The sequence below is a fragment of the Anarhichas minor genome, unplaced genomic scaffold (genome assembly GCF_050575085.1).
Source record: "Anarhichas minor isolate MPS153535 unplaced genomic scaffold, ASM5057508v1 ptg000216l, whole genome shotgun sequence".
NCBI lineage: Eukaryota > Metazoa > Chordata > Actinopteri > Perciformes > Anarhichadidae > Anarhichas > Anarhichas minor.
This window is the reverse complement of record NW_027466662.1, coordinates 28,077-43,281: the sequence shown is the minus strand read 5'-3', so window position 1 is coordinate 43,281 and position 15,205 is coordinate 28,077. Positions and strand designations below refer to the sequence as shown.

Genomic DNA, 15,205 nt, shown 5'->3' with positions numbered 1-15,205 from the left:
ACTGTCATTCATGTGTGAACACTTAACCTTTAATCATGACAACAATAACTCTCAATCTTCACCAGGTAGTTTTAGTTTCCTGAACTTCACCAACCCTCGACGATCGAGGAGCAGCTGTAACCTGTAACCCTGTCTCTTAGAAACGACGTTGACACAGCACATTATTATTTACAAGTGAACAGTAACACGGCACACAGATACTTTAGTGTCAATTTAAAGAAACTTTGTTGATTCTGAATTTATCTGCAAAACTTTTTACTGAAAATTTCCATCCTTGCTTTACGAATAAAACCCGTACCTACTAAAGGCTGATCACACTTTTTAAATCATCTTTAGGTTTTATTTATTCAGAGTTTCACACTCAAATACTCAACTCAAAATCTGATTTTTGACCAGTGAGAAGAGCACAGAGCAGAGACAAACATCGGTCATGTGAAATCATTAAAACCTTTAGTGTGTTTCCATGAAAGGAACCTTCACTCATGAGCTGGTTGAGAAACTATAGTGTTCAGGCCTTTGAGGGAAACATCTCGGTCTTGGTTTCATGGAGGAGAAGTCAACAGTGAGACGGGCCTCATTTGACAATTGAATCCTTGATTCAGTCTCCAAAAAGAAAGTCTCAGTTGTGAATATTTATGTATTTTCTCTGCATATCATTGCATTGTTTGGGACAGTTTGTTGGACAAAAAAAAAGACATTTGACAACATCAAATTGGACATTATACTATAGTCTGATACTTTATAAACTAAACAATTATTTAAAGCAATAATCTACATATTAATCTATTATAAAAACAAAAAAACGAATTCTCTAGGAGACAGGGTTGCCTGCAGATATATCTGCATATATATCAATATCTATACGACAATATCATCTCGATATCGAGGTATTTGGTGGAAAAATATCGTGATATTTAGATTTCTTTTCCTCCATATCGCCCAGCCCGGATCTGAAGGATCTGTCTGCTCCTCTTCTATCTATCTCCTCCTGCCTCTCTTTCCTCCCTCCCTCTCCTCCCTCCTTCTCCTCCTCCCTCCATCACTGCTCTCCCTCCTGCTGTCCGTCTTTGTTGATGACGTTTTTGAAGAGCGTGAGCAGCGGCCTCTGGCTGCGCTCGTCCCAGCTCTTCATGAAGCCGCCGTAGCGTTTGCTGGCCGGCGGGCCGCTCCAGCGGAAGTGCTTCATCTTGTAGGTGCCGTCTTTCTTCTCGTGGAGGTCACTGGGGAGCTGCTTCTGCTCCTCCGCCTCCTCCTCTGCCACCTCCTGCGCCTTCTCCTCGTCCTCCATCATCATCATCTTGCCGGCTAGCTCCCGCCTCCTCATCTCTCCGGGGAACAGCTCGGCCGACTCTTCCTCCACGCCGTTGGAGGCGTAGACTTTGACCGGGCGGCGCTTGCGCCCAACGGGCTTCCCCCAGCGGAAGTGCTCCATGGAGTAGGAGCGCTTGGCCTGAGGAGTGGAGGGGAAGGAGAAGGAGGAGGAGGGAGATAAAAAAGAGAGGGGAGGTAGAGACTCGGGGTCTGATGGAGGAGCAGGAGGAGGAGGGGGTTGGAGGTGGGCTGCACCCGGGATGACGGGCACCTCAGCGGTGAGGTCGGAGCGACAGTGCTTGATGCACTCCTGCAGGAGGAGAGGACAGAGAGGATGTGTGCAGATGTTTGTAACCAACAGAGAGGATGTGTGCAGATGTGTGAAAGGATTTACTAATTTTAAACCTAGTCAGGTGTGTGTGTGTGTGTGTGTGTGTGTGTTACCATCATGCTCGTCTCAGAGTTGACGTCCTGACAGCTTGGATGTCCCCAGCACTGACTGGCGTCTCCTCTGGCCACGCCCACCACCACCACAGCCACCAATAGCCACGCAAGACACATTTCTCTGCAACACGTACATCGATACATTGTTATCTTTTTCTCTGTCTGTGATCAGCTGCAGTAATTTCAAAATAAAAGCTTCTCATTTGTGACACATCCAATCAACTTAATTTGTTTGGCTTTAATCTGTATTTATAAAGCCCTGATGATTGTTTTAAAAGTAAATATTATAAATGCAAATGAATTAATCATCTAAAATTGAACACAAAAAATCTACTGATCTACAATTACTATTAATATCCATGAGAACAAAACATTTTAACAATCACAATCACAACACTTTTACTGTGTTGAATGTAGGCCCACAGCTAAAACATATTTACAGCACAGCACACTAAATAAAGTTATATATTTACATATATAAATATATATATATATATATATATATATTTCAAAATAAGAAACAGTGTGGAGTAAATATCAAACAATAAAATCCTAAAAAAAACAAAGAAAAGAAGTGATAATAAACTAGTATATTAAAAATATACAATAATGTGAACAAGTGACAGTAAATGAACTAGAACCCTGGTTCTACTGGAGAGGACATAATTATGGATTTCAGTTGTTGTTGTTTTCTCGTAATCATGAACATATTTTTACTGCTAACACAAAAATCCGCTCAAACATTTCTCTACGTTGGGTTGACAAGATTCAAATGTCATACCCAAGAAAACTGTTTTAATATTCCCCTCTGGTTTCAGATGACGTGTTAACGTGTTATTAAATATTTTCTTTTTAATCACTGGAATTGTTCTTTTATGATCACAAGATAATAGCAGAACATTACTACTTTAATGAACTTGTTCATTTAAATTGCAGAATGCACCTAATGTTATGTTGTGTATGTTGAGTATTATAATATAATGATGCACAAAACTGTTTCTTATGACCACAAAAGCATCCCGATAGTATTATTATATTTCATAGTTCAAAAATGAATAATGTCACATAATCACCACAGAAACATGTTTCCTCTGTTCTCTCTTCTTACAAATATAATTGAACGTATTTTAAATTCCATGTATTCACGCAGTTCTTCTTTTCATCATATCTTTAAAACTCTTTATTTATTATATTACGTTTGCCTTTTATAAAGCACTTTGTAATCACTGTTTTGATGTGATATTGCTTATTATCAATATTATTATTATCAATATTATGATAATTATGTTTTTGTTTTGCTTTTTCTTTATTTTACATCTGTCCTCCTTTTAGTTTAAAGGTTTTTCACGAGTAGAACGTAGAAAACAGCTTTTTAATATAATTTGAATAAAGAAAAAGATCATAATATTCAGACACTCACCTCGCCGTCTCTCTCTCTCTCTCGCTGCTGTTTTCAGTTCGTTCAGCTGTTGGACTGAGATTTCTGTTGTTCTCCACTTTAGTCCTTCCAACTGACCAGGCGACTTTATATCCTGTCAGCCAAGGACACACACACACACACACACACACACACACATACGATGATGACGTCATTACCTGAAATCTCCGAATCATTTTTCTCATTCATGGTTGCAAACACACACTGCTGCATGAAAATAGACAATCAATGAAACATCATCCCCCTCTTCCACCCACACACACACACACACACACACACACACACACACACACGCACACACGCTCCAATGAAAACTTCCCAACTCAAAAAGCTGAACTTTCAAGGAAAAGACGCAGCTCATTGTGAAGAAAACCGAAAACTGTTGGAAAGTTCTGGTTATAAACCTGATTTATTCTTATATTCCTCCAGTTATATTAAATAAAATATGGCTCTTGTGATTGAAATATCTCAACATTTATTTAACAGACTGCTGGGAGAGTTTGTACAGACATTCATGTTCCCCAGAGGATGAACCCCACTGACGTTGGTGATCCTCTGATTTTTCTTTCAGCGCCACCGTGAGGTTTTTTATCTCAACCATTGGACAGATTACCATAACATTTGGTACTCCTTCATCTTCCCTTCAGGATGAATTGTAATAAGCGTTTTTTAGCGCTATCATCTGGTCTACATTTAAATTTGTCCAAAACTTTTGTTTTTGACCAAATATCTGCAAAAGTAGCTGCATTCCCAGAAGTCTCAGCTGTACAACTGTACTGTGGTAATTAGTCAGTGTTAGCATGTTAACACGCTAAGATAGCGTCTCAATATCTCCCTCGGTTGTGTTTATATTTGCCCATTCTGCCTCCTCAGGCCCTTTCACTGCTCTTCTCTACCTGTCCACCAGATGTCCTCACACTTATCCACCTGTCCCAGTCACCTGACTCCCACATCTGGCCCCTCCCTCCTGATTTTCCCTCCATCACCTGACCTGCTCACCTGTTCTCCATTTCCCTCATCAGTCCTGCAGTATTTATACCATCATCGAGTGTTTGAGGGCTCTCTCAGAGACATTTTGAGTCCATTATGAACCCTTTCTGTAGGTATGCATTATTGCAGACTTTGTCCAAGCGAATTAACCACAAATCATAGCGATGTGATGTTGAACACTGGGTTTCCAGTGGAAGCCGGAAACTTAAGAAGAAGCCACCTGAAACTGAAAGTGCACTTGTACCTGAACTCTGAACCCTTTATCCTTTTGTGTTTTTGTTTGGATTCACAACGTTAACCTCGTGTTTACTGCGACCGTAGTGGAGCGTCGTAGTTTGACGCGCTGGGCTACCGAGGATGATGACGTTGCTCGCTCTCATATCCGGCGACCTTTGTCAATGAGCTGTCGTCTGCCTCTGCTCTCAGTAGATGTGATGTATCTTAGGATTGTAGTTCAGAACAGCATGCAGCAGGAAATCCGGATATACAGCGCTGCAGGAACGAGTCCTAAAACCCAGAAATGAGTCAGCATTTTTGCACTCAATGGGTTTTTTGAATAAGTGTTTGGTTAGATGCATGAAATAAGGTCTGTGGCTAACACAAGCAGATATAAAATATGTCAGTAAATAGCCCTCTCGTAAATGTTGAAGCTTTTACGTGTCTTGAAAAAAGCGGTCGCTAAATGAAACGACTAGTCCGCCTTCACACCCTTGTTGTGTTCACTCACAACCATGGTGTTAAGTTTATAGCCTAACGTTAGCTTTTTACTTCTGCCGACTCCGTTTACGCTTCAAAAATCAAGAAAGTGGTGTTGATTTGTGAAGATTATCCAAAGTCCAATGGAAGAATCCCATTGGCGTTTTGTCGGGGGAACCAGTGATGTTAACTTCCTGGTTGGCCAACAAAAATCTGCCATCCCTGCTGCACTCCATTTTTGGAATACTGCATTAAACATACCTTGTATTGGGAGATACTAAATCTTCTTTTGGCATACTAACTAATATGGTATGATGGGTTCTAAAGTAACTTTTAACATGCATAATAGTTCTATCTGAGCAGTCTGTTTTCACCTTGTGACCACAGCAGGTAGATATTAGCTGTTTCCTGATACATCCAAATGTATGTTTTTAATAATGACGTTGTTGTTTATTTGGTGGTTTCACGGAGGAAACACATCAACCTTCAAACTCCAAAGCTGAAGACTTCAGGACAAAAAAACGTAGAGGCACAACAAAAGACAGAGACGCACCAGGCAAGTCTCCCTCCGCCTCCTAACGTGTTAAATGTCAGCCAACGCATCAGGCAGATTAACACCAAGCCGACATGGTGTCACAGGGGTGGAAGAGGGGATTCAAACCTGCGGGGTCAGCGTCTACAGTTACACACACACACACACACACCTGCTGCAGCATCTTTCCATTCTCTGAGCCCTCTCTGTGACTAATGATTAATCTGAAAGGGGATTGACTTGTTTAACGGACCACCGGGGAAAAGGTTGATGAGGATCAACTTCATTTTTTTGAAGCTCTGTGTCCAAAGCCACTCCTCACTTTAAGATTAATCATCCGTTGGTAGCCTCATTTTAAGACCCTTCATGCACCAGGAGCCTCTGTCAGTTCTACCTCCACCACCGTCAACAGAAGTGCAGATGGTCTGAAAAAGGAACCGTTCCAACATCGGATTTGGAAGATCTGTTTCCGAACACTTTTGCAACTTTTCCGACAATCTTGGCAACTTTGCGTTGGTGATTGGTCGGGTAAGTGGAACCAAACCCACAAAGAAAAAGTGAACAGAAATCAATTAAATAGAAGCAAGTGGAGGAAGAAAAAATACTGAAATCAATCATATCTGATCTACAAAACATTATAAAGTTTTGTAGAAAACCAATACCCATTGAGCCCCTTTTTAAGCCTGTTGATTGAGGCACCATTTCCTTTGTTCATCATTCATCTGTCTGTGCACAGTTCACACAAGAACCAACACTGATTTGCCTCTGATCTGGAGGCTTTTTGTCTGGGAGCTCCAAAAACTGTCAACATCCACCAAGAATCTCCCTCTAAGACCTTTTGTTAATATCTATATCAAAGCTACACACATTATTCTGTAAAAAATACAAAGATCAGTTACCGCTAAGCAATCTTATTTCCCTTGCTGTGTTCTCAAAATTTAAAAAATGTTTGTTACAAAACATACATTTTCGTTCAAACTGTTTCTCTATCGAGAACTCAAGTTCTGTTGTTTTGTTCTCAAGTCTGATTCAGACAAAGACTCGACTGCGTCTGGTTTTTTTCTGTTTTACTAATGGAACAAACTGAGCATCTTCTGGAGGCAGGCAGGTAAATATAAACCCATTAGAGGACTCCCACAGCCTTGAACCTCCATTCAGCCCATTACACACACACACGCACACACACGCACACACACGCACTCTCTAGGATGCTCAAGAAAAACATGAAGAGGTAATGGCACGATGACACGGGCAGAAGAGCCAACCGATGACATTATCGACACAGTATCAGAAGTGGAGGCACTTTACTCACCGACTCCTGCAATTAAATTCAGTCCGTCTTTCTGTCCTTTTGTCTACACTGAACAGAAATAAAAGAATATTACATGTTAAGTTCAACTACCTGCAATAAATATTCACAGAATCACAGTTTGTTTCAGTTTACGAAGTTCTACTTCTGTAACTTCAAAGTACTTTTGGATTTTGTGTCCATATATATATTTTGTGATTATATTGGAAACTTGTGTCCAATATCATTAGTATGTGGTTTGTTGTGTTTAACGTTTAGTATCATGGGATGTAATTAACATTGTCGGGGATTAGGGCTGATTCTAAGCCTACAGCAAGTTACTGTTAGGCTCCTCCCATTAAACATCTATAAGCATTATATGAACATTAAAAATCATATACAATACAGTATCCACTAAAATGTGTATATGAGGGAACATTTAATTTGTTTATTTGTATGCTGTTTTAGCCAACAATGAGAACTTATATTATTGCACCTGTGATTGACTATATGGTCATGAAATGAACAGATCAGATCTGCGATCAGTTTTCAGTTGCTGTAACTTGTCGTCACATTACTTTGAACCCATTAAATGTAATCTATTACCTTCAAGGCCAATTGCTGCCAATCCCATTAGAGGATTATCAGGATAAGATGTCATACCCGGTGCCCACACACACACACACACACACACACACACACACACACAAATAGTCTCCTGGCTGTCCTGATGCTTTTCCATTGAGATGAATTCAGCGTTGCAATGCTGGGACGTACAGGGCAACAGGTAGGAGTGTGATTTACATTAAATGTAAAATTCTTGCAAAGCAAAGGATTGTTTATTTTAAGTTTTAGCTCACTGGCTCTGTTGCCAGTGCTTTAGACACTCACAGTTAACAGTTCACCTTTAGTTTTGTTGTCAAAGTTGCGATGCCATCGTGTGGTGATACAGTTGAAAGCAGGGACTGTTCTGAAAACTTTCTTGAAGTTGCATTTATGGACAAGGAAGCAAGCGCATAGGACGTAGACACTGTGAAAAGAACAACACGAATGTCAGAGAAGATTGTTGATATTGAATGATTTTGCAAAACACGCAAGTTTATATTCAATGACAATGTTTTTACGTCCAACGGCAGGAATAAAGATTCATAGTATCTACATTTGGTTATTTCTTTAAGGTTTCTGTGCATCAGCTGACTCTTGAATCTCAGAAGTCGGAGCATCCTTGAATGCACCAACAGGGATCGTTTTAATGGTCCTGGGTTTCCATGAACTTTTAGTTTCTTGCATCTGTTTTTTCATGGGAACTTAGGATCCTGGAAACAGGACCCTGAGAACATAGGACCCTGTAAACCATAGGACCCTGGGATCATTGGACCTTAGAAACATAGGACCCGGGAACTTATGACCATTGAAACAAAGGACCCTGAACTTAGGACCCTGTAAACCATATGAGCCTGCAAACTTAGGTCCCTGGGAACATAGATACACTCCCGTTTTGGTTTGAATAGGGTCTTAATTTACCCAAGATGTAAAGTAGATTTGTCCCACAAATTAACAAATTTGAAAGCTTGAAGTTGTCCAGTACGTTTGTGTTTGTGGTATACATTGTCAAAAGTATGTGTAAATGTGATCCAGACTTTGTTTCTGCTCTTCAACAGTTTGTTTCAACCGAAGTGGAAGATTGAACCAGCAGGTCTGAACTTTTCCTTTGACCTGGCTGGGACCGTAGCAGGATCTGGGGCTTGGTTTAGATCTGGTTGAGAAGGACCATCATCCCTGTCTAAAACTACTCTTTTCATGTCAAAGAGGTTTCTCTCTTCAAGAACTTCAAGGCTTGCTGGTAAAATCATAATGATGTATAGAAAACTGCTCTTCTCATTGATTGTAACTGTGTTTCCTGGGCTAAAAGTTAACAAGACTTTCAGAGATCTCTTCCTCTACCAATCCAGTGAATGTTAAAGCACTAGTCTATGGGCCACTGAACCAGGTTGAGCACCTTCATAGAAACCTGGCTGGGATGTTACAGAGTTTGAAGAGGGAGAACCGGATTGTGTTTAAGTCACAATTCATGGACAATAAAATCCATGGACTTCTGCTGTGTTTTGTACATTTTTTTCCCCATCCTACAAACCAAGTGTAACTTTGGGTGAAGTCTGGACCTCAACTTGTAGCTATGACGTCTGACCTTGATGTTGATCAGCTAATTCAAACCGATGACTTCACTTGAAGTTACTATGGATTAAAATAAAAATCAGCAACAATCAGTGAGGGTGAGTTACTGAATGTTTAGGATGAATTGGCGATCCATTCTACTGACCTTTGTCTTACTGACCCGCCGGTGTCACCATGTCACCGGTGACTTTGCGGCCTCCGATGAACGTCCAGACGTTGGACACGAAGAGGACGTACACCCCAATACCTTCACAGAAAATAACGGGGATGTACTGGACATGAACATCCAAACAAGCATGGATGTAGCAGACACAGACTTTGACACAAACTGGGACACAAACAAAGACAACTATGAGGACGCTGACTGGCATCCTCTTCCCTTCCTCCTGGAAACACACTCCGACCTGTCAGCGAACTCCCCACCATTCATACGCAGCAGCGACACCGGTGTTAACGACAGAACCAACCAAAGCTTCAACCGGACTATTGTCAGTTCATCGGCACAGTGCGGCGAGTACAGCAGCCAGCTGACGTCTAGTGGCCAGTGCCGGCTGATGGCCACGCTGCCTCCGGTGCCGGTGGGAACGTCGCAGCAACGCTGCCCGGATATGTTCCGCTGCACAGACGACATCTCATATTGGCTCCACGAGAACCAGAACAGAAAGGAGCAGCTGGAGGAGCTGAGGGAGACGATGTCAGAGCTGCAGGAGGAGCTGAGGAACCACCGCCATCGAGTCAAGTCCCTGGAGGTGCAGGTACACGGCTGTACACTAGTTCACAGTTTGTCTCTGTTTGAATGAAATGGCAGCTTTTCACTTTCTTAAAGAAATAGTTGGACATGTTATAAATAGAGTCCTGCAGGAGTGAGTCCTAACACCTGAACATGATGTAGAATTCTTTGACATCTGGTTCCCTCTTCTCAAAGTCACAGGGTTTTTTTAATGGGATTTTGGTTAGTAGCCTGAAATGAGGTCTGTGGTTAACACAAGATTAAGAGATTTACTCTAGAAGTTTTGTTCTACAACATAAAATTCACGAGTAGATACCTCTAGAGTCGACTCAATGATTGATAATGATACATTTATCTATATTTTATAATTCAACAGGTTTTACGTTGGATTAAACATTTGTTTAGTATTATTCATCTATTTCAACCACTTTCTTTTTACAGTTTTATTTTACTACGCAGCCCTCTGTAGGCTTGATGTCTGTCCAGCACTTTGGTCCAGAGTGATGTATCTGAAAAGCTTTACGTCAGATTGTCATAAACGTTTGCACAGATATCCGTGTTCCCCAAAAGATTAATACCAATTATTTTGGTGAGTTTTTATCTGGCATCAACAACAGGCCACATGTCCAGTCGGCCTCAGTTGTACTTTGATATTCACGCTAACGCACTGCCTCACAAGCTAAATGCTTTTAGCACTGAAACTGAACAGAAACAATACAGGCAATGCTACAAACACTAACAATAACTGTGATAATGTACACATACATGCAGTTTATATTTTATAGGGGCAAAGATTATTGGGACACCCTCCTCTCTCTCTCTCTCTGTCTCTATTTATCTTTGTCTGTCTTTATCTCCCTGTATTGACACCCACTAAGTCCTCCTTAACCCTGAATGCTAACAGGATTAGCTGCAGGCCTTTTGGTCTGCCCGACCCAGAGAGTATTTTTCTGGGCTGGAGTGTCTCGGGGGCCGCCTTTGGTCAAAGTCGAGTTAAGACTGCTGTCTGATATTTGCTTGTTTTTGTAAATGTTGCCATTGTTTGCTGACGAAAGTCCTAGTAGAGGAATGCTTTCCCTTCCCTTTGAGCATAGAAGCTACTCAATGGGCTAAATGTACCTACTTGTGTGTCCTGTAATTGAAAAGTATTCATTTTGGTGATCCGACATCTTGGTAATTTAATTGATTGTACCACACAAATGAGGCAGTAGTAAAATCCTCCCAAAATGAAGACAAACAAAATAACCAAAATTATAGTTTCTGTATCCGCGAGTACGCATTCATCCGTGTGCCGTAAATTTCATCTTCAGACGGCGTATAGGCTCTTTGTAGTACCTCCATTTTTTTTGAGAAGTTTACGAGAACAGACTATGATAAACAGACTACATACAGACAGCTTTAGCTTAAGCTTGTTTGTAAAAAAAAAAAAAACATTTGGCTGATCGGGTGAGAGACTGCTGACAGAGTTGATTGAATTAGGTTTCACTTTTGTTTACATGGTCATGCTTGTTGAACAGTGTCTATGTGTGTGTTTAGTTGGAGGAGCTCACCCCGACAGAGAGAGCTGAGATGAGCACTGCAGTGTGATAATGAATTACACCTAAACATTAAAAAGGAATAATAAAAAAAGAACAGAAACGTCAGAGTTTATTAATACTCCCCTAATTTAGCACCTGGGCCTGTTTGATACCATGTATTTGGTACGGATCTCTACCTTTGGGTAACGTAAGAACGCGAATGGCTCTCCCAAGAGCCAGCGTTCAGTTTGTCCATTCTAGAAACATGGAGGTGCAAGATGGCGGACCTGTGGAAGACGATTATGCATTAATTAAAACGTAGTTCTGAATATTATATTCCATTTCTGCCAATTAATCCCCCTAAATGTTACACACTGTCCCTTTAACCTCAACCGCCCAATATATTGGAAGACATGTGTTTGGAAGTTTAAACCACATATTTAAATATATTTACAAATAAATTGGTTTGAAAGATTTAAAAAACACACTTTGTAGATGCATTGAGCATTCCTTTGAAATTATACTGCTTACTTCCTTTTTTAAGGCCCCATTGTTTACAACAGGAGAACAACGTCAAACCTCACCAACTCTTCTCTGTTTTTAACTCTCAGGGTGAAGAAAGAGTTAGTGTAGAGTCGCCCTTCGACCAGCGCCTGCATTCTCTGGAGTTGCGTCACACCGAGGCCGACACGCTGCTCCTGGTGCACGCGGCGCTGCTGTACGAGCTGCAGACGCAGCTACGCAACCTCTCGGCCGCCGCCGCCGCGCAACGCATGAGCCGCAACACGGGCTGCGCCATCAACGTCGTCAGAACGACGCCGCTGCTCGGCACGCGAGACACACTGCCACCAGGTACACATGCAACCGACACAGTGGTGAGTTGCATGAATTGCGTGTTGCATGATGAGGTTCATGCAACCTAACTGGAACTTTTTAACCCAATCAAAACGACACACAGCAGCACTGTGTTGCTGCAGGGCATTCAACATGTATTTGACTTTACCATACAAAAATCAGATTTTGCAGCCTATGTTTTGTTAACAGTTAAAGGTGCAATGTGTAAGAAATAGCCACATAATCCGAAGAAAGGGGACGAGAAAAAATAGAAATGAGAAAACAACTTGTTACGTTTTCATTTTTTATTTCATCCTCCCCTCCACTAGTCCGGAGGAGAGCATGCAGCAGCTACCGGAGGCGTTATAATGAATCCCATTGCTCTTCTTGGCAAGACGCCGCCCTGTAAAGCATTCAAGTGCTAGGATTGGCCGGGAGTCCAAGCTCCCCGAGGTCCCGATATCCTGATTTGTTCGGGTCCTATGCCCCGACCAATGGGCTATCCTGACCCTAACTACTCAAGGTCAATACCTCAACTTAACCAATTGTCTCTGCCTAAACCAGCTTCGCAGGGCAGGTCTTGCCAAGAAGAGCGGTGGAATTCATTATTATATTAACCATCACAACGTGCGATCAGGACATCGCCATTCGTGCTTTTCTCGTTGCCGATCTCTGATAATGTTACATTGTAAACAACCGATCCGTGTTTAAATTGACAGGAGGAGAGCTAGCAGCGTTAGCAGCACCGCTAACGGCTAACCAATGGAGGTTCCCTGAAGTTACATTATGATGCGTTCAGGCTGTTCAGTGAAAATTAGTATCATGTAAAGGAAAATTATAATGTCAGCATGTAAATGCAATGTTTTCTAACTAACTAATTAAATGTAGTGTTGGTGAGAAACTTGAATAAATCCAGTTGTTTGAAGGATGTTTTCACAGCAACATAAATAGAATTATAACCTGTTTACACACATTATAAAAACTGCTAATGACAAGATTTGAACAACTCAGGATTTCACAGTTTCATCATTAGTTGACCGTTTCATGTCTCTCTGTCTCCGTCCCTCAGATGGACCGCGCTTGTCTTTCTGTCCATCCGACTGTGCGTCTCTGTATTACAACGGTGTTCGTCATTCCGGTGTTTACACCATCATCCAGTCGCCAGGCATTGCCCTGCCCGTCTACTGCGACATGGAGACCGAGGGTGAGACACACACTCGCGTTATCTAGTACAAGGTATAGACACAAAGACATATTTCTTCTTCGTGTGTGCTCCAGGCGGAGGCTGGACTGTGTTTCAGCGGCGGCGCGGCGGCCTGGTGAGTTTTAACCGCGGCTGGTCGGAGTACCGCGAAGGCTTCGGCGAGCCACGAGAGGAACACTGGCTGGGCAACCAACAGCTCCACCTGCTGTCCAACCAGGGCCACTACAGCCTCCGCATCGAGTTGCACGACTGGAGCCACGCCCACAAACACGCCCTGTACCACAGCTTCAGGTAGTCAGACCGGATGATGTAGATGAGTCGTAAACAATACAGAGACATCAGACCAGACGTCAACCTCCGGGTCTGAAAAGTGAAGCCAAAGCTTCATGTCTTAAAGCTGCATTCTCTCTAGTGTCCACCAGGGGGCGACTCCTCTGGTTGTATAGAAGTCTATGAGAAAATGACTCTACTTCTCTCTTGATTTATTACCTCAGTAAACATTGTAAACATGAGTTTATGGTCTCAATCTCTAGTTGCTTACTGTGATTGACAGGTCGCTACCAGAGCGTTTTTTCCTGTCAAGAAGTTGTCTGTGCTTTTGTCTGAGAACTTTAACTTTAAAAGATAATTGTAACATTTTGGTCACTGAAAAATGTCGGTTGTACTTAGCTCCACCCCCTTGTGTCCCTTCTGGTTGCAAAAAAAACCAAGATGGTAACATGTAGAGGACAGTCAGGGGGCTGGAGGACAAGTGGATCTCTCTACTCTTATGGTTTCCTCTCCTCCTCATGCAGGATAGAGAACGAGGAGAACCGGTACCGCCTCCATGTGTCTGGTTTCAGTGGAACGGTGGAGGATTCGTTCGGTTGGTACCACGACCAGCACGACTTCAGCACGCCAGACACCGGCAACATCTGTGCCGAGATCAGCCACGCCGGCTGGTGGTTCCACCAGTGTTTCTACACCAACCTCAACGGCGTCTACTACGAGGTCAGAGACAACACGCCACTAGATTTTGTAGGACTCAGGTTTATAAATATGTTAATTGTGAAACACCCTTTGTTTCCACCAGGGGGGGCGCTACTCTCTGAAAGCTCAGAACCTGCTCGGGCCGGATGGCATTGTCTGGTTCTCCTGGAAGGAGTCAGACTTCTACTCTCTGAAGGAGGTGACCATGATGATGCGACCGTGCAACTTCAGGCCGCGCTTGTCGCCATAGCTGAAGCCCTGCTTGCAGCTTTCTTAGGACTGCCAGCTGCCTCCAGGGGTTGCCAGAACTCCCACGTACCAAATTATGTATTAATACACTGCTGAAAATAGTCCCCAACAAATGCACTTTTTATGCTGTATGAGTAAACTAACTATAACTGTAAGTACTTTGATTTCTCAGCATATATCCAGCGCCTTTAATGTCACATTTAGAGGCTCATAATCATTACGGACTTCTTCTGCTTCGTCTGTTGCACCAGTAAAGACACTGATGTCAAAGTGTTACGTCTACACCTTTAAGGGTCCGTGCACAGACCCTGGTTCACCCACAATAAGTGATTTCACTCTCTTTGGATGATTCGAATGCATCACAGGAGGGTGCAGACTGACCCTCCCTCTCTTGGAAGTTTTGTTGCACCTGTCAGGGTGGAGCAAACTACACCTTTATCATTCTTATTGGTGCATAGAGTCTGCTGACTGCACAAAATTCCCAGCAAAGCTCTCTTTAGCTCCCACCTGAGCAGAGGTCTTATAAGCAAGCATATGTGCATTTTAATACAGAACTTATAAAACACTCCTCGTGCTTTTTTGGAGAATATCCAATGTATATATATACGTTCATATATATATATATATATATATATATATATATATATATATATATATATATGCAGAGTTATATGAGAAGATCTATAAAGACACGTTTAAACTCGGGGGATATTTGGAGGTAGGAAAGATGTTTTGGAACAAATTAAAGTTAGTATGCTTTACCTCACTTTTTACTCATTGTAGAGGTCTAGATTTAGAGGATTTTCTTTTTGCAGTTGAACACAACAC

The 15,205-nt window shown here is 42.1% G+C and overlaps 2 protein-coding genes across 2 annotated transcripts; one reads left to right on the top strand and one right to left on the bottom strand.

Moving 5' to 3' along the window:
* Positions 1–1,039: 1,039 nt before the first annotated feature.
* LOC142944368 (pro-opiomelanocortin-like) lies at positions 1,040–1,872 on the bottom strand. Its single transcript, XM_076085627.1, has 2 exons — positions 1,756–1,872; positions 1,040–1,621 (listed from the first exon to the last, which is right to left on the bottom strand). Exons 1-2 carry the CDS (start codon positions 1,870–1,872, stop codon positions 1,040–1,042), a joined length of 699 nt encoding a protein of 232 aa, XP_075941742.1.
* A 7,121-nt stretch (positions 1,873–8,993) lies between these two features.
* Positions 8,994–14,378, top strand: LOC142944384 (uncharacterized). The gene is made up of 6 exons (XM_076085632.1): positions 8,994–9,629; positions 11,733–11,973; positions 13,025–13,159; positions 13,234–13,450; positions 13,954–14,149; positions 14,232–14,378. Exons 1-6 carry the CDS (start codon positions 8,994–8,996, stop codon positions 14,376–14,378), a joined length of 1,572 nt encoding a protein of 523 aa, XP_075941747.1.
* Positions 14,379–15,205: the final 827 nt, after the last annotated feature.

Bases quoted from the DNA above. Each gene is read 5' to 3' on its own strand.
- LOC142944368 (XM_076085627.1), bottom strand. From the start codon at position 1,872: ATGTGTCTTGCGTGGCTATTGGTGGCTGTGGTGGTGGTGGGCGTGGCC. The intron at 1,622-1,755 runs GTAACACACACA...CTCCTCCTGCAG, and splicing joins ACTCTGAGACGAGCATGATG to GAGTGCATCAAGCACTGTCG.
- LOC142944384 (XM_076085632.1), top strand. From the start codon at position 8,994: ATGAATTGGCGATCCATTCTACTGACCTTTGTCTTACTGACCCGCCGG. The intron at 13,451-13,953 runs GTAGTCAGACCG...CTCCTCATGCAG, and splicing joins GCCCTGTACCACAGCTTCAG to GATAGAGAACGAGGAGAACC. The intron at 14,150-14,231 runs GTCAGAGACAAC...TGTTTCCACCAG, and splicing joins TCAACGGCGTCTACTACGAG to GGGGGGCGCTACTCTCTGAA.